Source organism: Penicillium solitum (genome assembly GCF_028829755.1).
Source record: "Penicillium solitum strain IBT 25940 chromosome Unknown utg000005l_segment0_segment0, whole genome shotgun sequence".
Classification (NCBI taxonomy): Eukaryota; Fungi; Ascomycota; class Eurotiomycetes; order Eurotiales; family Aspergillaceae; genus Penicillium; species Penicillium solitum.
In genome coordinates, this window is record NW_027072125.1 from 1,471,508 (window position 1) to 1,494,282 (window position 22,775).

Below are 22,775 nucleotides of genomic sequence, written 5' to 3' on the forward strand. Positions count from 1 at the left end.
CCTCCCGGTGCTTAGTCTTCGTCATCGTCCCGGTTTTTGGTGTTGCGTGCAAAACTAGCCGCTTGGATGGGTGAGCTTGGTGCTGGGGGATGGCGCAGACCCGGCTGGCATCCCCTATGGCCCATTTAGACACCACTGTGCCCGGCTGCATACACGGTGGACACGTCGTCGTCGCCCATCTGGCACCGCTTTTCGACACTCAATATGTCTGTCACGACTGCCGCGCCGATCCACTCGGTGTATCCACCGCACTGTTGTATATGGGTTAGGGAGGGGGCAGCGGGAAGATCTCTCACATTGTCATGCGTTATCCTCCCTTTTTCGTGACGTGGACCATGGTGCCTGGATGAATGCCTGTCGGCCTTTCCACCCACCTGGTGGCATAGGGTCCTGGGAAATCTGTAGGCATCCGACCTTCTTCTATCTGCGCCTGCATTGGTGTCCATACTCCTTTTGTGCGGTTGTGTGTACTTTAAAGGACGATCAGACTACGTACTGGCAAAAGGCAGATAGAGCATGCAGACAGACTCATTGTATTATACCTGAAGGTTACTCAGTATCCACCAAAGATAAAACATTCCGTAATCTATCTCGATCGATTCCCATTGTAGATAGCCCTTTATTACTCCTCGGTGTTGCTCGGTCCCATCGTAGTTCAAGGTGATAGCACCATCTAGCCTCTAGGATATCCCGTCGTCAAGGTCCTGAAAAGAGCCCCAGTAGTATCCACATCGTATCCTCGGCCCATGCTGCTCCTGCCCTTGATTCTGGGTACACCCCATCCACAGCCCATCTTGGGGATGTGCATGATGTCGTGCGAGACCATAGTCACCATCCGGCTCACCCAGTATGTTCAAGACTTCCGCGCAATCCAGCTCAAACGAAACTGTTCAATGAGGGGGGTTCGGTTCTATTTCCGATAGTTAGACGGGTCAAGAAATTTTTGTGCACCTTCCAGTGATCAATACTGGTGGCTTCGAGTCGTAGGGCCAACAGATCACACCTGAAAAGGTTGATCAAATGGATCCATGGCCGGTTAAAGCGAAGCTGGGGGTGCGAAGACGATAGCATTTCACAATATAACTGCTTTACGATCTGTATACCTTGCTCTTTAGACTGCTGGTATGGTTGCACTCTATCCGCATCCCAAATCCCCATGTGGGAACAGGGACAACGCGACCACAGAGCTGTTATATTCTTGAGCCCGACCTTGAGGCCGATCGCACTCTCTAGCAACCCATCCTCTATAACGTTACAAATAATCCAGATGTATTGTTAACTCCTAGTACTACTGCTGGTAGATCACACATGAAAACTTCATAGGACCTTGGGAGTTCCCGAGGTCTGCATCAAATGCCAAGGTTGTACTGCATGACATATGGAGCGTGCGCATACGCCATACCTAATACAGTCTAGCGTGTAATCTTAATGATCTATAAATCTTACTGCATCTCAATGACCTATATCTTCAATTGACAACATGGTGTGTTTCTATGGGACGTAACTGAACAGGACCGGACTTGGGATAAAAGTCCAGCGCCTCGGTCGATGCGTGGGACTGGAATGGTATTATCTAGTGGCGTAAGCCTGTAGAGTGTATACACTGTTGCACCTTCTCTTTGCGACTCTAAAGACTACGTAGGGCTAGGCTACTCGCTCAATAATCATGAGAATCGGGTTGAGCTTACTGGGACAGATAGTTGAAGAGGGGAAGTTGAGAAATGGGGGGTCACCTGAAGGATACCCAGGTACATAGGTACTTCCAGACCCTGGGGGTATAAATACCCCCTCCTCCCCCCCCCCTTCTTCATACCATCCACAAAAAGGATTTTATCAAATATTTTATCCACTTTGCATCTTCCATCAGGTCTTCCATTATCAGCTTGAGCCTCATCACTTCTTCTATCTTTCTACATCGATGAGACGCCTGTTATGACTATGCCCTTGACACATTGGCCTTTGTCACGTCCGCATTTACCACATTTACCATATGACTGGTAAGTTGTGCCATCCACTTCCGACTTTCTTTGTTTCTTTTTTTTCTTCATTACTTATCTTCATCCTTCAGACAACTCAACCACACAACAACATACCCATTCAACGTGCCTCGCACCTGTCGTGTTCATCATCCATTACATGGCTCCCATGCTCCTGATGCATTGGCCTTTGTCACGTCCACATGACTGGTTGGTTGTCTCATCTACTTCCGACTTTTTTCTTTTTCTTTTTCTTCTTTATTTACCTTCATCCTTCAGGCAACTCAACCACATAAAAGCATACCCATTCAACGTGCCTCGCACCTGTCATGTTCATCGTCCATTAAATGACCGCCATGCTCCTGATGCATTGGCCTTTGTCCCATCCACCTCCGATTTGTTTCTTCTTTCCTCGTTTACATTCATCCTTCAGACAACTCAACAACATAACAACATATCCATTCAACGTGCCTGGCACCTGTCATGTTCGCCATGCATTACATGACTTCTATGTTCCGCCGGTCTGTTTTTTTTTTCATTCTTGTTCGTTCCACATATTCATATTCATTGTTCAGATAACACACCCACATTCTCCTTCCGTCACCCATCTTTCGCTTTATGAGGTTTGTTTCTACTTGACCGTGCTAGCATATGACTTGGTCAACACGGCATGGAGCTGACTGTGCCAGATATGTGTGCTCAACCATATCCAGCCTTGCGGTGACGGCCTTCGGCTTCAAGACCATCAGCAGCTTTGCAACGGCACCAAATACGGAGGCCAATGAAAAGAAAAAAGAAAAACAAAACAACCAAAACAAAACAACCAAAACAAAACAAAAGAAAAAGCACAAAACAAAAAACAAAAGAAAAAAGAAAAAAGAAAAAAGAAAAAAGAAAAAAGAAAAAAGAAAAAAGAAAAAAGAAAAAAGAAAATAGAAAGGAAAAGAGAAAGGAAAAGAGAAAAGAAAAGAGAAAACAGAAAACAGAAAAGAGAAAACACAAAAAAGAAAAAGAAACCTTCAGAACGATTTCAATCAACCACTTGATCCAACGACATTCAAACACTCAAGCATCCACATGCAAGCATTTACTCCAACCGTCCACTTCAATCAGTCATCCACTTCAGTCAATCATCCACTTCAGTCAATCATCCACTTCAGTCAATCATCCACTTCAGTCAATCATCCACTTCAGTCAATCATCCACTTCAGTCAATCATCCACTTCAGTCAATCATCTACAATCGACTATCCATGTAAGAGGAGGAAAGAAAAGAGGCGGTCTTGATGTCTTAAATGACAAGGGTCTCGGTGGCGAGAGTCTCTGAAGGAGGCTGCTCGAGGAAGATGCCACTTCGGGTGCCAATTTATTACGAGACCCTCAAGACCGTCTGCTGTGGTGGTAAAAAACTTCAATCAGCCGTCCAATTCAATTAATCATCTACATTCGACTACCCATGCAAGAGGAGGAAAGAAAAGAGGCGGTCTTGATGTCTTAAATGACAAGGGTCTCGGTGGCGAGAGTCTCTGAAGGAGGCTGCTCGAGGAAGATGCCACTTCGGGTGCCAATTTATTACGAGACCCTCAAGACCGTCTGCTGTGGTGGTAAAAAAACTTCAATCAATCGTCCACTTTAATCAACCGTCCATTTCAATCAATTATCCACATTCGACTACTCATACAAGAGGATGAATAAAAAGAGGCGGTCTTAAATGACAAGACTTTCTGCAGGGAAGTCTCTCTATCATGTACCTCGTTATCGTTATGCTATTCTTGCTCAATTCATAACATTTCGTGCAACAGCCTGTTCAATAGTGTAGCATACAGAGTCTTTCATGTAGGCCTAAACCAGAGCTGAAAAGTAAGTTCATATAGAATCAATCAATAAATAAATTGAAAACTATTTGATGTTAGTCGAAAAAGGCAAATATCATTCTGTACGCTAATGTCTCACTCGGACGTTAAACCTCATTTTTAAACACGTACGTTATACATATATGGAAATACCACCATTCTACACCCGAAAGTCACGCACAATCGTGGCATTCCCGCCACCAGCCCAACTTATACCATATCGGATGTTGGATGACGAATTGGCGGAGATTTTGCGTATTTAATTCCGCTCTATGGATTTCCATATAAGCCTGTGCGTGGTTCCATATGATCCCCTGTTCCTACCCTCTCATCCAATAGGCCCGATTTGCCTTTTTTTCCTTCTTATTCCTATGATTATTCTACAAGGCACTTTTGCCGTTGACATAGGCCACCAAGCTCCTAAGCCCTGCCATACCGTTCTCCCTACATCATTTACCAGCTCTATGATCCAGTGAGAACAATCTGCGCCGACCTCCAGCAATCACCAATTTCTGCGTGCCTACTCTACCCAGCAATAAACGTACATTTGTGACTATCTCCTATCCCTAGCGAGGAATGACCGCTCGCAAAATCCCATTACTTGGTCAGTTGTTAGTAAAAGGTGCTAAGGACGGAGGGACAATCAGTGCCAATGCCTTGACGACATGTTGTAGGGCGGCTAGACTGTCATTAAGGTCAAGGTCTTTGTGAGCTACTATGGGTCGAACGACCATCTCTGTATCAAACGGTAGAGCTAGATAGATAAAGATTGACAGGTTCAGAAAATGCTCGATATCTACAAGTGCTGTGCGTTTCCTTCAGTTCTTCCCGGCGGGGTTCAAATGTGGGATATACTCACCCTTGCCAGTTTCGATATTATTTATTACTTAGGACAGAGCCGTAGTGCTCTTTTCGGAGTGTCTTACATACAATCCATCATCGAGGCAAGTGGCTCTAATAAAGCCTACCTACCCCACCCCCTATTCAGTGCCTATACCTCAACTATACCTTTCAGTACGCTTCTGAATCATGAAGGCTATAGTCTTCACAATAGATCTGTATTCTCAATATGCTCGAGTATGATCAAATTTCCTGCGATATACACATCAAGCAAGCTTCAATCGACCATAATACTCAGCAGGTTCTCGATATCCTCCACCGTGATCTTCTTCTTTCTCTCCCTTGCAAGAGAGACTGAACAAGAGATAAAATTCTTCATCTATAGCAACGAGTCAGTCTCCTTTCCTTTTCAAAATACGGGTCTGAACAGACCTGTCGGCCATTTAGAGGATGCCTCGACAACGCAAAAGGTCATCGGATGTAAATTCCGACAGCTCTGAGTTTTTGGCAACATTCGTCAAGAAACTCCTCCACACTTCCAGTCGCTTGTTTGAATCAAGATCTGGGTAGTTAATGGTGAAGTGGATACGACCTATGAGGAATCACGAAATCAGTTATATGGATTTAGAAGGGTGGGACACACCCATGGGACTAGGAACTTACTCATGAAAGCCGGATCTATATCGCCTTTCCTGTTTGTTGTGAGGATGGCCACATCGCGGAAACTACAAGTTTTTGTCAGTTCAGGCCGAATGTGAAACAAAGCGTAGGGTAACCAAACTCACTACTCAAGTCGTCGGAGGAAGACGCTGACTAGCGCATCCCGGGCTAGATCCTTGCCACGAGCCGAAAGTAATACATCTGCTTTATCGATTAGAAGAACGCAGCCCTATCGCCGCGTGATTTCTAAAATGATATTGAGGCGATTATCCACTTTATCAGGGTCGATTCGTAGTTCACTAGTCGCAACCACATATAGTGGACGCTAAGTGACTTCAGCAACAACCTCTGCAGTTAGTGTCTTTCCTACACCCGGACTTCCTGTCAAAAGTAAAATAAGACCTCGGCCCTTGTTGACCACAATGTCGTTAAAGGCCGTATCATCCTGTCGATGGCCCTGAAAAAGCTCATGGATAAGCTCCCGGCGCTTCTCTTCTATGACCAGCCTTTTGAATGTATTGTGATTCCACTCAACTTCGGAAAGTGCCCTTACTGCAAGTTGGCACCAAACTTTCTGTGTAAAGCTGAAGCCGTTGATGCACGAGTCACAGATCAATAATTGGCCGTCAGACAGTCTATCAGTATTCAGTTCATATGGCTATACAGGAAAAATATTTGATGATGAAGATTTCTTTCTACTTTCTATATATTCACTTACTTGAACCTGCTTTGATGGCAAAACTGAATCTTGTGCTTTCATTTTCTCAACTTCAAGATCGGCCCGGGTTATCGGGTATATATATCGATTACCCGTGTCACACGCCCGCAAAATGTAGAGAGTCGTGACGAATAAGACGACATTCCGGATATGTTAGGGAGAGAGGAGTCGTAGCAGCTTTCATAATCAATTCCCCCACTAACATCCCGAAGGGTTTGCGGGTGTTAGCCTGCATGTCTACGAGAGGCGGCTATTCTTGTAGTCTGTATTTCTCCTCAGATGAGATTTGCGCTGGAGATTGGATCGCGTTTTCCTAGAGGGGTTCTAATCGAGCCTGTTCTTCCAGTGTGTTTACTATATATAGAAGAGAAAGCCAGTAAGGTCGGAAGTCTGAGACTCTGAGGTGCGCGTTTCAAAAATTCTACGACCGTACGACAGTCTTTATTTTGGAAGTAGGTAGATGTGCCCTCGGGACCTCAGTACCTAAGTCTGACAAATTTAGGGCTCTACCCGTCCACGGGTGGACCTGGGTAACCTTGCGGCCCCAGGGGAGTCATCATGCACGGATCATTATATTTCCGGTCGGTATATGCAGCCATGTCAGACTTTCTTCAACATCTCTAAACTGAAATCTTACGGTCGTGTGTTTCCGATTGCTTCTATTCCTCCCTTTATTAGGCGGGAATTTTTCACAGAATGCATGCAGCATGCTGGACATGCCGGAGCCGCACTATCCGATGTGACCAAACTAGGATTCCTTGTGCCAAGTGCGAGAAAGCTGGGCTGGAATGCTTTGAACAAAGACCGCTACGCTGGGTCAAAGGTATAGCGATCCGGGGTAAGATGCGCGGACGTATTCTTGGGGAGGGTGTCAAAACCTCCGGTGAACATCTATCTGCGCAACCAGAACGGAAAGAAATCCTACATTGCCACGCAAAGTCTTTGACAACCGATATTACTCCCTCATTCGCCTTGCAAGACCCATGCATACACGCTCTAGACCGGTCATCCAGATTCTACCTAGATTATTGTACGTTTATTCATAGCGACCTTAATTTTCCCGTGGGTGCACTAATGTCGGACAAAAGATAACATACGTATCACCAAGTTGTTCATTCTATATGACAGTGAGAGCAATCCGTTTAGGAGCTTACTCACTTACGCTATGGATAATTCAACATTGCAAAAGTGTATAATTGCCGTTGCTGCACGACACTTCGCTAATACGGGCCATTCATTCGATCAGACCGACGACACTTTGTCCCCTCGGTTTGTCAATGCCAATTTGGATGCACTTCATTTCAAAAAGCAAACTATCAACGCATTATTGTTGTCATTGTCCAACCCAGATCCTTCACAGAAGGATTCGATAATGTCAACTATTCTCCTTCTAGTTTTCCTTGATCTTCTCGAGTCTGGAATCGAAGGTTGGAAATATCACCTCCATGGCGCAGAAGGCCTTGTCAATCTTTCTCGCTCGCTGTTGGAGCCTAGTGCTAGTGGGTATATCAACAGCAACCCTGGAGACACAGTACAAGAGACAAGGCGATTCGTCGCTCGACAGTTTTCCCTGTATGCTTCTTCTTCTTATTCTTCTTCTTTATCATCGGTTTATATTGTGATCTCGCTGACAATGCCAGTGTCTCAACTTTCGGAGGTGCACTCTCGGGTTCGAAGTCGAGCCCTGGGTTTGGCATCGACCTTGATGAAAGCAGGAGTCAGGAGTCCATTATTAGGAGCTTTCTGGGATGTCCTGTATTCCTTCTGGGAGCCATCCGTTATTTCTCCAACCAAAGACACGTGATTGAGACCTTAAATATGGATGATGACCTCTCGATTCACAACCATGTACGAGATACTGTGACTATGCTTGAGCTGACAGCAAAGTTTGATTGTCTGGAATGGGCATCGAAATCCGTGCAGTCAAGTATTTCCTCAGCATGGGAGATTCAGAAGCTCTCTTTGCTATCGGAAGCATACAGAACTGCGGCCGTGCTGTATGGAAAACGAGTCCTCCGTGCTTTCAAGGCATCGATCGAGACGACAGCGCCTGACAGTGAGGAGTTGGTGCTGCGATTGCTCGGCGTGATTGACTCTCTCAAATGTGACCCGGCTTTGTTCAAATGCCTACTGTGGCCGACCTTCATTATCGGTCTCGAATGCCAGACTCATGGCGAGCAACAGGTGGTCATTGGATTTCTCAAGATGCTTTGGGATCTGACCTTTTGTTTGAATGTGATAAACTCTTCGAAAATTCTGCGTGATCATTGGAAGCGAAAGCATTTCGATGGCAATCTGACGTCGGAGAGATCCGACTTAAATGTAATAGAACAAGGCTGGCTACTTATTTGATCCACGGTATTGCTTCCATGGTCAGTAGATCGAAGATTTCAACCCGATTCATTTTATTACTATGATCGCCCATCCGGGTTGATGACACATAGCACCGCAAAATTTAGAAGTTTGAGGGCCACATGCGATAACTTCCTAAACCAGCTAGAGCTTACCAACCACCCTCTCCGATATTCTCGAATATTGTCCCACGTTTTAAAGGGAGCGAATGGTTGGTGTCATTGCGCGCAAATTTCCAAAGTTGCCCCGGATAGCCAAGTTGCCACCAATGCCCCACCTGGTATAACTTCCTAATCGGGTAAGTGGAGTTCCACCACCCTTAATCAACTTCAACCTACGAACTCCGAGAAATATCCAGGCCTCACGACGGTGCATATTTACTTGTAAATCAATGCCAATCGGATGACTTCAGTCTCGGTTGATTCGAACTTCGATTTTATTTCCCCCATTTGAATTATTAATAGGGTGAATTGAGTGCTATTAGAGAACGAATATTTAAAGGCTTCATCCGCTCCCTTTTCACTACTTTTCAGTATCATCCAACGGAATCTAAAACACTATTCAGTGCTTTCTCCCTCCCGAAATTTCCAACTCTTTCCACTACACCATGTGCCACCAGGAAATTGCCGCCAATGGCTGGACCAGCACTGCGGCTAATGCGGGCGCCATCTTTGGGGACCGACCTTTCATCAACAAGCCGAACGCACTCTGTCTCACTGACATTAAATTCCCATTTGATGATCCCACGGTCACGAAGACTGTGAAGTATGCAAAGGAAACTCTGCATCTCGAAACCTTCAATCACTCGATGAGGGTCTACTTCTACGGTATGCTTAAATGTTACGCATTGCTTTAGTAATTAATGTCAAGCTTTGTAACTAACATATGTCTAGGAATGGCCATAACTAAGCAGCAGTTCCCCGAGAAAGCTGCCGCTCTTAACCCGGTCACCTGGGCCTTGACATGCTTGCTGCATGATCTAGGTACGGCTGAGGAAAATTTGACAGCAACCCGGATGTCATTTGATATCTATGGGGGAATCAAGGCTCTCTCTATCCTCAAAGACTTCGGCGCCACTACAGATCAGGCCGAGGCTGCAGCCGAGGCAATCATTCGTCATGAGGATATGGGAGTGGATGGAACGATCACATACATTGGGCAACTTATCCAGTTGGCCACGACTTATGATAATACCGGTTTCCATCCGCACGTGAAGGATTTTGGCGAAATGATTCACGAAACCACCCGCAGTCAAATAAACGAGGCCTACCCGCGCATCAAATGGTGCGCATTCTTCGCTAGCGTCATTCGGAAGGAGGAGAAGATCAAGCCCTGGTGCCATTCAACCCATCTAGTCAACTTTGACAACGAGATTGAGGCCAATACCCTCATGAAGCAGTGGGAATAGGAATCTATCAAGGAACTCTCACTGACTTTTAACTTTCGAGCCGCAGTGGCTGCGCTCGCTCAACGTGAAGTTGATCGACTAAAGAAACCTTTTTAAAAGGAAGGGCGACATGAATAAACCAAAACTTTGCGAAAGTGGTTATTTCTACATGTATATCCACGGGCCATAGGAAATGAATTTATTTAATAGTTATTCCCTCACTCATCACAGATCACGCAGTCTATAGAGTAGGTTTAACTTGATCAAGGACCGCACATATCCAAACCTGGGCACTGTGTCCGGCACCTCGGTGCTTAACAAATCCCGCTGTTTTCGGGATTTCGGAATTTGGGGGCTACTCGCAGTTTACTAACAAACTTTGAAAGTCAAGTACATGATGTGTCATCCGCAACCTATCATCCATGGTAGCAATCTTGTGGCTATTGCTGAATGCTTCCGTCACATTCCGTAGCACGGTGAAGTGATATGCCCACGAGCCCACATGTCGCACCCTACGCCAGAACCCGTTAAACTTTATAAGCTTTAGTGTTCTATCACAGAGAAATTATTTTAAGCTTTCTAGAACATCTCAGATATTAAGTGGGGGCAACCAACGATATCAAGCATAATCGAGCAAATTATCATCAAGCTCGGCTAACTATCTCCGAGTCGTCCTAATATCACCGGTCTCGGGTTTAATTTCTCAACGTGGTGTTTCTTCACACGCCCAAAACAGCTAGAGATTGTCCAGTCGGAAATTGCAGGGCTTTTTGCTGTCGTCAGCATGTCTCCACCCAATAATGTACTAGGTCGTAGAGTTTATATACTAGATCAACGTGCCGACTTTTTATATCAAGCGAATGCTAAATGGAAACCAATTCGTCAAAATGCTTATCTTGACGACTATTTCCGCGCTACTATCAGTTGCTACAGCGCATTCTACTGTGGGACATCATGAGCATGGCGTCGCTTGTGCAAATGTACACATGATGCTCGCTAGGGGAACCACGGAGAGTTATCCTGGTCTTCTTGGCACCTTGACCGACAAGGTTTTGGATGCTGTTCCCGGTAGTGACTACGAAAACATCATTTACCCGGCTACTCAGGAGGGCTCGACTCCTAGCTATGGAGAGGGTATTAGAAATGGTACTGCTCAGTTGAAGAGATATGCCAGGGCTTGTCCAGAGTCAAATATTGTCTTATTTGGTTACTCGCAGGTATGATGCATTTGAATCGAATTTTGATGGCGTTTCATATATTTACTAATGGCGGATATAGGGCGCCATGGTGGTGAGCGATATGTTGGCTGGAAGCGGAGACAATGGCACCCTAGGGGCGCTTTCTCACCCAACTGTCAACTTTAGAACGCTTGGTTCGCACAGTGAGTTACTCTAACTCCATATATTATATGAAAACTTACTAATTTGCGCTAGTTACAGCAATTGTACTTTACGGCGACCCACGCCATATGCCTAACCGGACATACAATGTTGGAGATGTGACAGCCACCGGTGTAAGTATGCGAAATACATATCTCAAGCTCACCATGACTGATCAGAAGCTCGTCTAGAAATACCCGCGGACTGATCAACAACTACTCGCCTTGTCCGCTTATGCAAACCGGCTCCACGACTTCTGTGATGACGAAGACGGTGTCTGCGATGCAGCTGGAACAAACCTTTCAGCCCACATGGCCTATGCGACCATTTGGGATAACACTGCAGCGTCATGGGTGGTAGACATACTTGAAAAATAGGATTGACTTGCTAGATTAAGCATCGTATGATGAGTCTGGGATTTTTGTTTGGTTGGTTGCCGATTGGTGCCAACAAGGCTTGATCTTTGTCATTGGATACAACAAGTAGGATAGGGTCATCAGCTAGTTCATCCCCGGCTATCAATCAACCTACTTACCTACACCAACCTCATGTTTTCCCATAACAGCACTATTTCGTCGATCCGGCCAACGTTCCATGCCGAAGTATTTAGGCTAGGCAGAAACGAATGAAGTCCACTTTAAACCATCATCGGATTCCGAGTTTCATAAGCTATCCATACCTAGCGTATACATATGGTATTAGAAGACACAAGCGGTATAATCCAGGGTGAGCACAAAATTTAACAATTATGTCTATGACTTGTCCTGCTATGCACATGTACCGGCTATACCATACCTTCATCCAAAATATCCCAATGATCCACGTTACCTTCTAAAGCACCCCTTGTAAATGGAGCTCTCCTCTCTTAACGCTGAAGACCCTAGTTCCATCGAGCACATAGTGTCTGACAGCAAATCAAAGCGTCTATTTCTGCCAAACATGCGCCATTTCCGCTCGAATCATCACCATCAAAACAACCTATCACCATTAACTATCAGTAATGCCTCTCACATCCCACAAATATTCCACATACCAAGGTGAGGTCTACCCCTTGAGCCACCCGAACCCGAAAGACCGAGATATCCCTATCCCGCACAAACCGTTTCTTGATATTGTTCGAATGGATCGAGATCTCTGCAATCGTCACATTGCCAATGTTAACATAGTTCGTTATCCCCATTGCATCACGCGGTCGCATCTCGACCATCACGCCGGAGCTCAAGATTTTCCCATCAATGGCCGTGTGTTGTGAGGTGAAGAATTTCTTATGGCAAAGCTCGGCGATCTTGCTGCCACTAGTGTCTTCTACAATCCACCCCATCTTACGCCGTAGGTCAAAGACTGGCCGACCCAAAGCATCCTTCAAAGGTCGTCTCAGCGTCATCGAGCTGTAGCCCCCTGGGCCTTCGACGGAAAAGAGCTTCTCGCCGTCATCACGCGCGATCGTGATATCTTGGAGATTGCGGTCGTGAACCCTTACCCATATGACAGATTCATGCTCGGTCGTATAGCCTTCGGTTAGGTAGACTGGCGAAGGTGGAGCTTGAAGATCTGCATCCATTGCGGCCGAATGTAGGTGCCAGGAGGAGGAGAACCAGGTAGTTATTTGTTGTGAGCAGGTATAAATAATTGAGAAGCGACAGGATAAGGGGGGGTGGGGACAAGTAGCATGAAAGAGTCAGAGAAACAGGAGGGTAGCGTGTCGATGCACTGATGGCAAGATACCACAAACTCCGCCCTCTCGAAATGGTGTATGTGCAGTGATGTGGTGGGTCTGTTCAGGCTGCATATACGCCAAAGGGAGCTCGGTGATTGAGGTGTGGCAGTGGAATAGCCGTGAAGAAAGGCGGACATGGTGTTCGGGAAGTTCGTTAATCCGCATGAAACTTGGGGGCCGAGAATATCATGGAACTAAGACAATATTGTGGGGTCCAACTGCCAGTAAAGGTCGCATGTCCTGACCCTGAGTGGTTGGTCCCTGAATGATTCAAGAAAAGTTAGCCTTGATTGCCGATCCTGGTCTATTTTGCTTGGCATAATATAGGTGTGGATCAAGTTTTCCACATAAAATGGACCAAGCCTTGGCCAGAGATAAGGATGGGGGCCAATATGATATCGGTCTGGTATTCTATAGGAGATAATATTGTTAGTGCGACATGATATCTTTTATGCTACCACGACAGGAAATCTATGATTGTTCAAGTTGGAATATAAATGTTTAGCTCATTGCTGGCGAAAGAATTCCTTTTATAGACCAGAGGCAACATATATAGAGAACGAGTTTTGACGAGTCACGAAATATTTCTTTTATGGAACCGAAGATATATATGCTCACGGTTATAATTTCCCGGCTCTTTGAACTGTGCCTTTTCACTCCACGTCAAGAAGATATACCGCCACAGAATACTGGGCACATTGCTAAGACCAACTAAAAAGCGGTTCTGAGTTTCATGATTTTATCAGAAGGCTCTCGCATGATCTCAACTTACTCAGTAATTTAGTGATAGCTATGATTAATGCCTCAGTTTGGCCCACAGAAAGTATGGGGGCCAGTATCATTTGCCCCATACGTAGGATATCGTTCGTACTAGGAGGATGGGAACCCTAGTACTATCATTATAGTATGGGCGTAAGGGTCAAGTCCAACCCTGGATCAACTATCCTTACTCATGTCACAATACTGGCACATGGAAGGTCTATAGTGGGAACATCCAAATGGCCCGAAGCGTATATTTTATTTGCGTAAGGATACTCAAACAGTGTGGAGCTCTATCTGCGTGTATATGTGATTTTTTTGGGGGGCCGTTGTATACAATTCACATTTGGGGCCGGAGGCATGGACCAGGCCTCGGGCCACCAGCTCAGGGATACTCAGCAAATACTTCGGGGATACCCAAGAAAATTGCTCGATGACATAATCAATTTCTTTTGGGTATCCCGGAACTTTTTTTTGAGTATCCCCGAGCTGGAACCCGCCACGCCTCCACCTCGGCACCTGGGCGCATCCCCCCACACGCAAGCCTTTCCCGCCGGCCCGGGGGTGGCCCCATGTTCAAAATTAACACCCCTGGAGATTTTCGGTAGGGATAGGAGGGCGCACCGAAGAAGGGTGCGCGAATTATATCAGGTGTGTCGCACCTGACCTATTTCACGCAAAGAACCCATTTCGTAACAGAAGGTACCGGGACATGAAAATATGGCTGGCGTTGGAACAAGCAATCTAAGCCTTACCACCTGTGCAATACCTTGGGCTTTCTGGACTTGCATTCGCCACCTCTTTGCACACACCAAGGCAACGTGCGACGCTACTGCTGTTGATTCTTATCCCCGCCTTGCTCTCCTTGTTTGCGGCACTTTATGTGCCATTTGCCCCTAGCATCTCACTCGTCTGGGGTCAATCATTAACGGGATATGTCCTCCATGCCATATCGACCCTACACCCCAAAAACGTCCCATCACCTTACCCATCCGTTCCAGGTCCAGCGTGACTTGGATTTGCCAGCTGTTTCGACTTCCGTTACTTCCGCCGAATTTGGCTAAATCCACGTTTGATGCGTACAAATCCAATGGACCAGACCTCGCAGGAGCGGCCGAAGAACCAGTCTCGCGGGGTATTCCTTGTCTTACAACTCTGGAAGCTTCTTACATACTACATCATCCAAACAAATATCTCCCCTGTGGTATTTAACGAGGTTGTCATTGACATCCTGCCGGATGCTGTTGCTCCATATCAACGATATCTCTGGTAACCCCTGGATGGGTTGACGGCGTGACAGTGCTTGAATGTGACGTCCGTCGCCTTATCATCTTTCTGGACGACGTTCGTATGCCTCGATGGGACGAATACGCTGATGGGCGTAGTTTTGTTATGATCGGCCTGGATGATAGCACTGGCCGCCACTTTTGGAGATCTCTCCCATTAAGTCGACAATTGCCTTGGTTGCGTTTGGGCTTTCGGGGGCAGCTTCAGACCCTCGAGAAAAGCTGACTAGGCAGGTTTATTGGGTATGTCTAGGTTTGAGTTTTCTTCTGCTGGATGGTGCCAATGTGGCATTTTCCCGACATCTATCGGCAGTCTTTGGCGTTCCAACGTATGATATCGAACATGCAACTAATTCAACAGTAGAGGCGCCCGGTATATTGTACCGCATATATCCATACGGTACGTATAGCATGAAAGCCCCAATTACCGAATGCACTATACTCCAATTACTTTCTAGGCTTATCTGCAGGACCTTCCGATATTCGGTGCCTCGGATAGGTAAATTAGTAGACAGGTTTGGGGGGTCTTTTGGAGGTGGCGATATACCTCCATGCCAAGACCCTAACCCTTGGAGAACAATTGGAGATGCTTGAATATTGTAGCTTCCAGCTGACCAATATGGATTGGAGATGGATCATGTACTCATCCCACTGGAAAATATTGTTTTGCAATATAAACAAGCATCACCTTGTCCTACAACCCATTAGTTGACAAGGTTGGAAATTTTGCCATTCTTTTCTTATTCCACACATCATCGCAACCATGACCAAGCTCTTTGAACCCCTCAAAGTCGGAGTTATGTCTTTGCAGCACCGCGTCGTGATGGCCCCTCTCACGCGCTTCCGCGCGGATGACAATCATGTCCAGTTGCCCATGGCCGTGGAGTATTACTGCCAGCGAGCATCCGTTCCTGGTACCCTTCTAATCGCGGAAGCATCGCTCATATCCCCTACCCATGGCGGGGTTCCCAATGCACCCGGAGTGTGGAACGATGCACAGGTCGCGGGCTGGAAAAAGGTGGTTGACGCAGTCCATGCACGTGGATGCTTCATCGTCTGCCAATTGCTTGCCCCAGGTCGTGCTGCAGATGCGACTACTTTGCAGAAGGAAGGGGGCTACGACGTTTTATCATCTAGCCCCATCCCATTGACAGACGCTTCTCCTGTTCCCAAGGCAATGTCAGAGGATCAAATCCAAGGTGCTATTGAAGACTACGCCACTGCAGCCAAAAACGCCATTCGTGCGGGCTTTGATGGTGTTGAAGTCCATGGTGCCAATGGATACCTTGTCGATCAATTCCTTCAGGATTCTTGCAACAAGCGAGCAGACCGATGGGGTGATAGTGTCCAGAACCGGGCACGATTTGGAATCCAAGTTGCAACGGCTATTGCGAACGCTATCGGGGCGGATAAAGTCGGATACAGAATTAGCCCCTGGAGCAGCTTCCAGGGTATGAGAATGGCGGAGCCAGTCCCTCAATTCTCTTACCTGATTGAGGAGCTGAAGAGTCTCAAGCTCGGATATCTTCATGTTATTGAATCTCGAGTGAACAACAACGTGGATGTTGAAAAGACGGAGGGTATTGAGTTTGCATTGGATATTTGGGGCCAGACATCGCCCGTTTTAGTCGCTGGTGGGTTTGATGCGCATTCCGCAAAAAATGCAGTTGACAGTGAATATCGAAACAACGATGTCGCAGTTGTGTTTGGGAGACACTTCCTCGCCAACCCAGATCTACCATTCCGCATCCAGCACGGTCTCGATTTGAATAAGTATCACCGGCCGAGCTTCTACACACCAATGACTCGTATTGGATACACCGATTATCCTTTCAGCGCCGACTATCTCGCCAGAAACAACGTCTAGTCGTTTTCATCAGAAATGGTTGTTCGCATTTAGCGTTATGAGAAGTAATGTGACAATAAAATATCAATCTTGCACAAACATGACTTTCGAACTCGGGTGAGATCTAATGGCAAACAATCGTCATTACATCAACCTGGAGTGCTGAACCAAGGGGATCGGTAAATGGCCACTGAGGATGCCCACGGAAGAATCGCAACCTAAGCAGAATAACTCCTAGACTTAGATCACCTAATCTTCCACTATTCGGTAAGTGCACAAAATATTCTCAACCGAAAATTCGGGGTGGCAGTGCCGAGGTGGGGCTTATGTCTTACCTTGATATATCGATGACCAATGACTACGGTATATCTATCAATGTATATACAGTCACACTTCATTAAAATGGAAGGATCGACGGAGAGCAAACCCTTCCAAATCATAAATGTTTAAAAGATAGTGAAGGATCGTGGTATTGTGGGTTATATAAGGTCTATTTTTGTATTATATCATCTTATTTTACGACAGCTTTAAGCCGGTAGAATTTTCGGTTGAAAGGCAGAATGAAAGAGTAAGCTAACAGAACAAAACTGGTCACATGGTAGGCCTAACAAAGCACTATGTAAACTGAGGTTTGTAATAGAAGAATACCCAGATGCTAGCCTTATTAGATAGTCCTAGAGCTTCTGACTACGGTATTCTCTAAGAAAATCGATCATGGAGCGTAAATTCTTCCAAATTACAAAGGTTTACAAAAAGGTTGGGTCCATTTTAATGACGTGTGACTGCAATCGGAACCCACTTTGGTCTTAAATCTGCTAGGTCTTGTAAATTGGATAGAGGAACCTAATGAAAGATCCACTATTGTTTACATGGTATGACGTCTTACAACGCGCCGTTAAATAGGCAAATATCGGTCGAGGCCGAACATTGTCGCAGTACAGACATTCGACTTTAGCGGAACAGTTCAACTTGAATAACGACCTTACCAAAGTGACCTCCACTCTCCATAAGAAGTCGTATTTTGATTCATCGAACGCAAACACTCGATTGAAAATAGGGTGGATATTGTGCTCCAGGTAGAATGTCACCATCTTTTCAAAATAGTCAATGGACTCGTTGGTAATGCCCATTATAGTGAGTGAGTGTCTTGCTCAGGGGAAGTAGGTTCACACTATGTTGGTCACCAGCAATAGTATGACCAATACAATTGATAAAACCCCGTATGCAGCACACTCAAAGCTCTTGACAATAGGGTCAGCACCACCAGTTTCTAGAATAGTATGCGCACCATGGCCCTTACTCACACCTATCACATACTTCTGCCAACCCTAGTTCCTACGGTAGTAGACAATGAACTCTGCGCCGAGCTTCCTAGCCTGCTCTACTAGAACCTTTCATCAGATGAGGAAGTACTGATCACTAGTGCTACTCAGCTAATGTTTGTTGATTTCCCATTGTCCATCATAAAATATCCCTGTCGAGCCGAATGGCTGTTAACTGTATAAAACCCCTGAATTAATAACAAAGTACGGCTCCACAAAGTTAACTAAATTCATCTGGAGTCACATCCCGGTTTTTTACTCTGGCCCCATGACTGAAAACGAACTTAAGCCTCCGTCAAAGCCTATCATGGCGCCATCACTGAGGTTGCTAATGCTGGAATCGAATACTAATTCCAATAACATTTTGTCTTTTTCTCAGATGGTTTACACATCACATTACCGAGAGTGAAACTGCCATTGTAGTTAGATCTATAAATCTTTACATTGAAGCGTCGTATACCGTAAACAGCTTGATTTTTAATCTGAAGCAGAGGGCAATAAAGTAGCTTAGGGCCGTTCAAGTATGCAAGGCTAAAGGGGGTGGCTGTAGGATACGGTGTACCCGCAGCACATAAGAACACTATATTATATTTGCTAGCTAGCACCTACCTGGCAAGTATGTACATGTAGTCATAAAGGTAAATAGATAACAATTTATATCAAAAAGGATAACGGATAATTCATTCATGCAAAGCTTATTTACGCCCCCACTTTCGATGAATAGGAAACATAACATACTCGGTACGGAGTACAACTTTCCATGTAGTATATACCTAGCGTGTTGAAATTCGAATGTTATCCAATCTGGTCAACTATGCCACAAAGTTATCAGATTTCATGTGATTGAATAGTCCTAACATACCATTATAGTTTACTCTAGACCTAAACTCGGTCTCTGGCCGAGAGGGGCCATTCTCATTTTCCTTAGTACACTGTTCCTGCATGGGAAAACCACACCTTCGTACTTTCGTAAACAGCATATATAGTAGAAGCCACGTCATGCTGCCTTCCCGGTATGACCTAAGTCATGCTCAATGACATTTTAATGAATTCATGAATAAGGGTTTAAACTACTCCGTAGAAATACGTCGCACCTCGTTTTAGTTCCTCCCTTTGTGGTACAAAGTACGAACACGATAAATCCTGCTGTAGTCCCGCTCTTTATAATACAAATATATTAGATCCGTTTTCAATTCCTCTTTTAATATAGAATTACATTAAATCCTGTTTTAATTATTCTCTTCGTAGTGCGGATAGGTTCAGTTCATTTTTCCAGTACGGGAAATATTGCTCCGTATAGATATATACAACCCTTTTAATGCAACTGATCTATTTAAATTCAAACACATCTTAATGTGTTATTTATGTTCTCCAATTACGGAAAATGATGGGGACCGCGCAAGCACGGTCAGCACGCCTTGTCATTGAAGGTCCTGATTCCTGGAGAAATTATTCCGTAAAGACAGTAAGAAAGTCCAATTATTTAAAGTTAATAAGCCGGGAAGAAAAAAACGTGGACAACCATACCATCGATCTAATTGAAACACTATTAAATGAAGCGCCCGCGGCTCTACTCTTTTACTTGGGTTTTTCTTCGTGCCGGTGTTTCGAAGATGGGCGTTACTGACGATCCCCTTCCCAAAGCAACGATAGTCACAGACTGATCGGCGGTGGCATCTCCACCGGGATCCTCTCATTCACACTGGCTTCCGAGACAACCACTCTCACCACATCCACTCTCACCACATCCACTCTCATTTCAGCCGGGGATCATCCGAGTAAAGGATCTAGGGGGAAGGAGGCATTGAATGGCCGAAACCTTGAAACACATCTCATAATCTAAAACTGCAGTTATATAAGTAAACATCATTTGTCCTTCTCCCATCCATTCCCTCTCTAATCCATTCTCTCTTTGCCTTTCTTTTGTGCGCTTCATCATTTCGATTGCTTTTTGTTTACCGTCACTCTTTATATACTACCCATATCAACTTCAAAAATGAAGTACGCATTTGTTCTCACGGCCATTGCCGCTATTGCCTCCAAGGTCGCCGCTGTCGGTGTCTCCGGCACTCCTGAGGGTTTCGCTTCTTCCGCCACTGGTGGCGGTAAAGCTACCCCTGTCTACCCTACCTCCACCGATGAGCTGGTCTCTTACCTCGGTGATGACGAGGCCCGTGTGATTGTTCTGAGCAAGACGTGAGTAGCGAGCTCCTGCCGTGGATGCATGGCCACTGACAATGGGGGAATACTAGTTTCGACTTCACCGATACTGAGGGTAGCACCACGACCTCCGGTTGTACTCCTTGGGGTACTGGCTCCGCCTGCCAGGTTGCCATCAACAAGGATGACTGGTGCACCAACTACGAGCCTGATGCCGCTACCACTACCGTCACCTAGTTAGTATCCCATTACCCGGGCTATAATCGTCATCCCCTCGATGCTAACACTTCTCTAAGCAAAAACGCTGGTATGCTCGGTATCAACGTTGGCTCCAACAAGTCCTTGATTGGTGAGGGCACCACCGGTACTATTAAGGGCCGTGGTCTGCGCATCGTCAACGGTGTCAAGAACGTCATCATCCAGTATGTTCAATCCCTGTGTCGGTCTTAAGCGTGAAAGCTTCGTTGGAATGCACGCTAAACGGCTTACCATAGGAACATCGCTGTCACAGACATCAACCCTCAGTACGTTTGGGGTGGTGATGCCATCACCATCAACGAGGCTGACCTGATCTGGCTCGACCACATTACCGTAAGTTGCTCTCACAGACCTTCCCAGCAATTTGCGTAGACTGACTTGATTCATCGTCCAGACTGCTCGCATTGGTCGCCAGCACTACGTCCTGGGTACTGAGGCTGACAACCGTGTCTCTATCACCAACAACTACATCAACGGTGAATCCGACTACTCTGCCACCTGCGACGGCCACCACTACTGGAACGTGTACCTTGATGGCGCCAGTGACAAGGTTACCTTCAAGGGCAACTACCTCTACAAGACCAGTGGCCGTGCCCCTAAGGTCCAGGATAACACCTACCTTCACGCTGTCAACAACTACTGGGACGAGAACTCCAGCCACGCCTTCGAGATTGGCACTGGTGGCTACGTTCTTGCGGAGGGTAACTACTTCTCTAACGTGAAGGAGGTTCTCGAGTCAGCCACCTTCCAGGGTGCCCTCTTTTCCGCCGACAAGGACTCCAGCACCTGCTCCGCCTCTATCGGTCGCTCCTGTGTCGCCAACGTCAACGGAGGCACCCTGGCTGGCACCTCCGCTGACGTCCTGTCGAACTTGAAGGGAGAGACTCTCGCCACTGCCGCTGGTGCTAGCACTGACCCCGCTGGCAGCGCCGGCCAGGGTAACCTGTAAATAGTGTTGTGCGTTTGAGTTTGGGATTCCTCGAAATTCCTTGTGGCACAATCGCGGCAACTGCTTCGCTACGCCATAGTTCTCGGAAGAAGAAACAAGTAATAGAGATCAATGCGAATGTATTGGAACTATCCGAGTTACTGACTCCGGGGGAAAGAGGAGAGGAAATGATCTAACTACAACTATAGTCCTGGGACAAACGGGATGTGAGTGATCACATCACGCATTCCTGTGGGGCCAGCAGTTTTAGTATAGTTCTTATCTCAGCCAAATCAATGATATTCATAACACAGATATACTTTCGTGGTTCGACACCTGGTAAAATGTTGAAAATACTAGAAAGATGCTCGATTACTGCATCTTTCTGGTCAAAAGAAACTCAAACGTAAAACGCACATTTTTTGACATTAGCTAAATGATTATTATCGCAAACACTACTGCAATACATCTCATGTTGACTATCAATAGCATGTCCAAAGAAACCGACGAACACCCAAACCGTAAACCAAACCACAGAGAATCTCGCAGTATACTCAGGCGCATCTCAACAGCAGTGGAATGTTGGGGTAATCTCCACCTCGCAGTTAGAACTATATCACTATTGAAATGATAGGTATAAACTGGTTTATTTTGGTTATTAACTTTTGCTGGTCCCCGCCAACCTGTAATTTAAAATTGAATAATCTCAATTTCTCTCAACGTATATCACGTTTCATATTCAACGCAAGACCCGGGTACTTTTTGGGGGTGTTTTGCCAAGGCACAGTTGGCAGAACAGTCAACGAGGTAAATCCTTTCTCCATGCTCAGTCTCTTAGAAATATCAACTTTTGGGCCTTTTGATGTAAAGTTTAATATCAAACTCACACTTACGGGCAAAGGTAAGGCAAATATAATCGCAGTCTCTAGGGCGTACTCAAGTTTGAGGTGGGCATGAGAAAGACAGGGGTGATGGAGTTCGGTGATCCGGCCACTAGATGACATATATATATACGTGTATGCACCTACCGTTTGACCCTCCTAGTCTAATGTAGTTTCCACCTTTAATAAAAATATGGTCTTGGCCAGGTCTATGGCGGAGTTAAGAACTGAAGGCCCGCTCCCGCCCGCCATCTTCCTCTTTCCGATGTAGGTCTTGGCGTGGGTCGGTGTTTTTCAGCACTCTAGAAGGTATGTCCACAAGTGGAATCCTCGTATTAAATCCAAAATAAGCACTTATAGCTGCCACCAGATTTGGCCTCTCTCCACAGCTTCCCCGCATATCTTCCCCAGTTCGCCAACAGTCACTAAACCCTAACAAGTATGTAGTCCAACC

General features: G+C 45.9%; 7 protein-coding genes across 7 annotated transcripts; 6 read left to right on the plus strand and 1 right to left on the minus strand.

Moving 5' to 3' along the window:
* Nucleotides 1–6,710: 6,710 nt before the first annotated feature.
* On the plus strand, nt 6,711–8,398 carry N7455_008179 (Zn(II)2Cys6 transcription factor; the record flags this gene model as incomplete). Its single annotated transcript, XM_040962365.2, has 3 exons — nt 6,711–7,076; nt 7,135–7,618; nt 7,687–8,398. Exons 1-3 carry the CDS (start codon nt 6,743–6,745, stop codon nt 8,396–8,398), a joined length of 1,530 nt encoding a protein of 509 aa, XP_040807194.2. The 5' UTR covers nt 6,711–6,742.
* A 607-nt stretch (nt 8,399–9,005) lies between these two features.
* N7455_008180 (uncharacterized protein) lies at nt 9,006–9,806 on the plus strand (the record flags this gene model as incomplete). Its single annotated transcript, XM_040962369.2, has 2 exons — nt 9,006–9,225; nt 9,292–9,806. 2 exons carry the CDS (start codon nt 9,006–9,008, stop codon nt 9,804–9,806), a joined length of 735 nt encoding a protein of 244 aa, XP_040807193.1.
* Nucleotides 9,807–10,672: 866 nt separating this feature from the next.
* Nucleotides 10,673–11,541, plus strand: N7455_008181 (uncharacterized protein; the record flags this gene model as incomplete). The annotated part of the gene is made up of 4 exons (XM_040962367.2): nt 10,673–11,002; nt 11,064–11,166; nt 11,219–11,298; nt 11,356–11,541. 4 exons carry the CDS (start codon nt 10,673–10,675, stop codon nt 11,539–11,541), a joined length of 699 nt encoding a protein of 232 aa, XP_040807190.2.
* Nucleotides 11,542–12,088: 547 nt separating this feature from the next.
* N7455_008182 (uncharacterized protein) lies at nt 12,089–12,725 on the minus strand (the record flags this gene model as incomplete). Its single annotated transcript, XM_040962368.2, has 2 exons — nt 12,089–12,142; nt 12,198–12,725. The coding sequence occupies 2 exons, from the start codon at nt 12,723–12,725 to the stop codon at nt 12,089–12,091; spliced, it is 582 nt and encodes a 193-aa protein (XP_040807188.2).
* Nucleotides 12,726–14,730: 2,005 nt separating this feature from the next.
* On the plus strand, nt 14,731–14,913 carry N7455_008183 (uncharacterized protein; the record flags this gene model as incomplete). Its single annotated transcript, XM_065605826.1, has 1 exon — nt 14,731–14,913. One exon carries the CDS (start codon nt 14,731–14,733, stop codon nt 14,911–14,913), a length of 183 nt encoding a protein of 60 aa, XP_065460775.1.
* Nucleotides 14,914–15,689: 776 nt separating this feature from the next.
* N7455_008184 (alkene reductase) lies at nt 15,690–16,793 on the plus strand (the record flags this gene model as incomplete). The annotated part of the gene is made up of 1 exon (XM_040961504.2): nt 15,690–16,793. One exon carries the CDS (start codon nt 15,690–15,692, stop codon nt 16,791–16,793), a length of 1,104 nt encoding a protein of 367 aa, XP_040808038.2.
* Nucleotides 16,794–20,004: 3,211 nt separating this feature from the next.
* On the plus strand, nt 20,005–21,557 carry N7455_008185 (polysaccharide lyase family 1 protein). The gene is made up of 5 exons (XM_040961530.2): nt 20,005–20,290; nt 20,347–20,490; nt 20,551–20,676; nt 20,749–20,845; nt 20,907–21,557. Exons 1-5 carry the CDS (start codon nt 20,091–20,093, stop codon nt 21,459–21,461), a joined length of 1,122 nt encoding a protein of 373 aa, XP_040808026.1. The 5' UTR covers nt 20,005–20,090; the 3' UTR covers nt 21,462–21,557.
* Nucleotides 21,558–22,775: the final 1,218 nt, after the last annotated feature.

Coding starts and splice junctions, on each gene's coding strand:
- N7455_008185 (XM_040961530.2), top strand. CDS start 20,091: ATGAAGTACGCATTTGTTCTCACGGCCATTGCCGCTATTGCCTCCAAG. Junction 20,291..20,346: donor GTGATTGTTCTGAGCAAGAC/GTGAGTAGCGAG, acceptor GGGGAATACTAG/TTTCGACTTCACCGATACTG. Junction 20,846..20,906: donor TCTGGCTCGACCACATTACC/GTAAGTTGCTCT, acceptor TTCATCGTCCAG/ACTGCTCGCATTGGTCGCCA.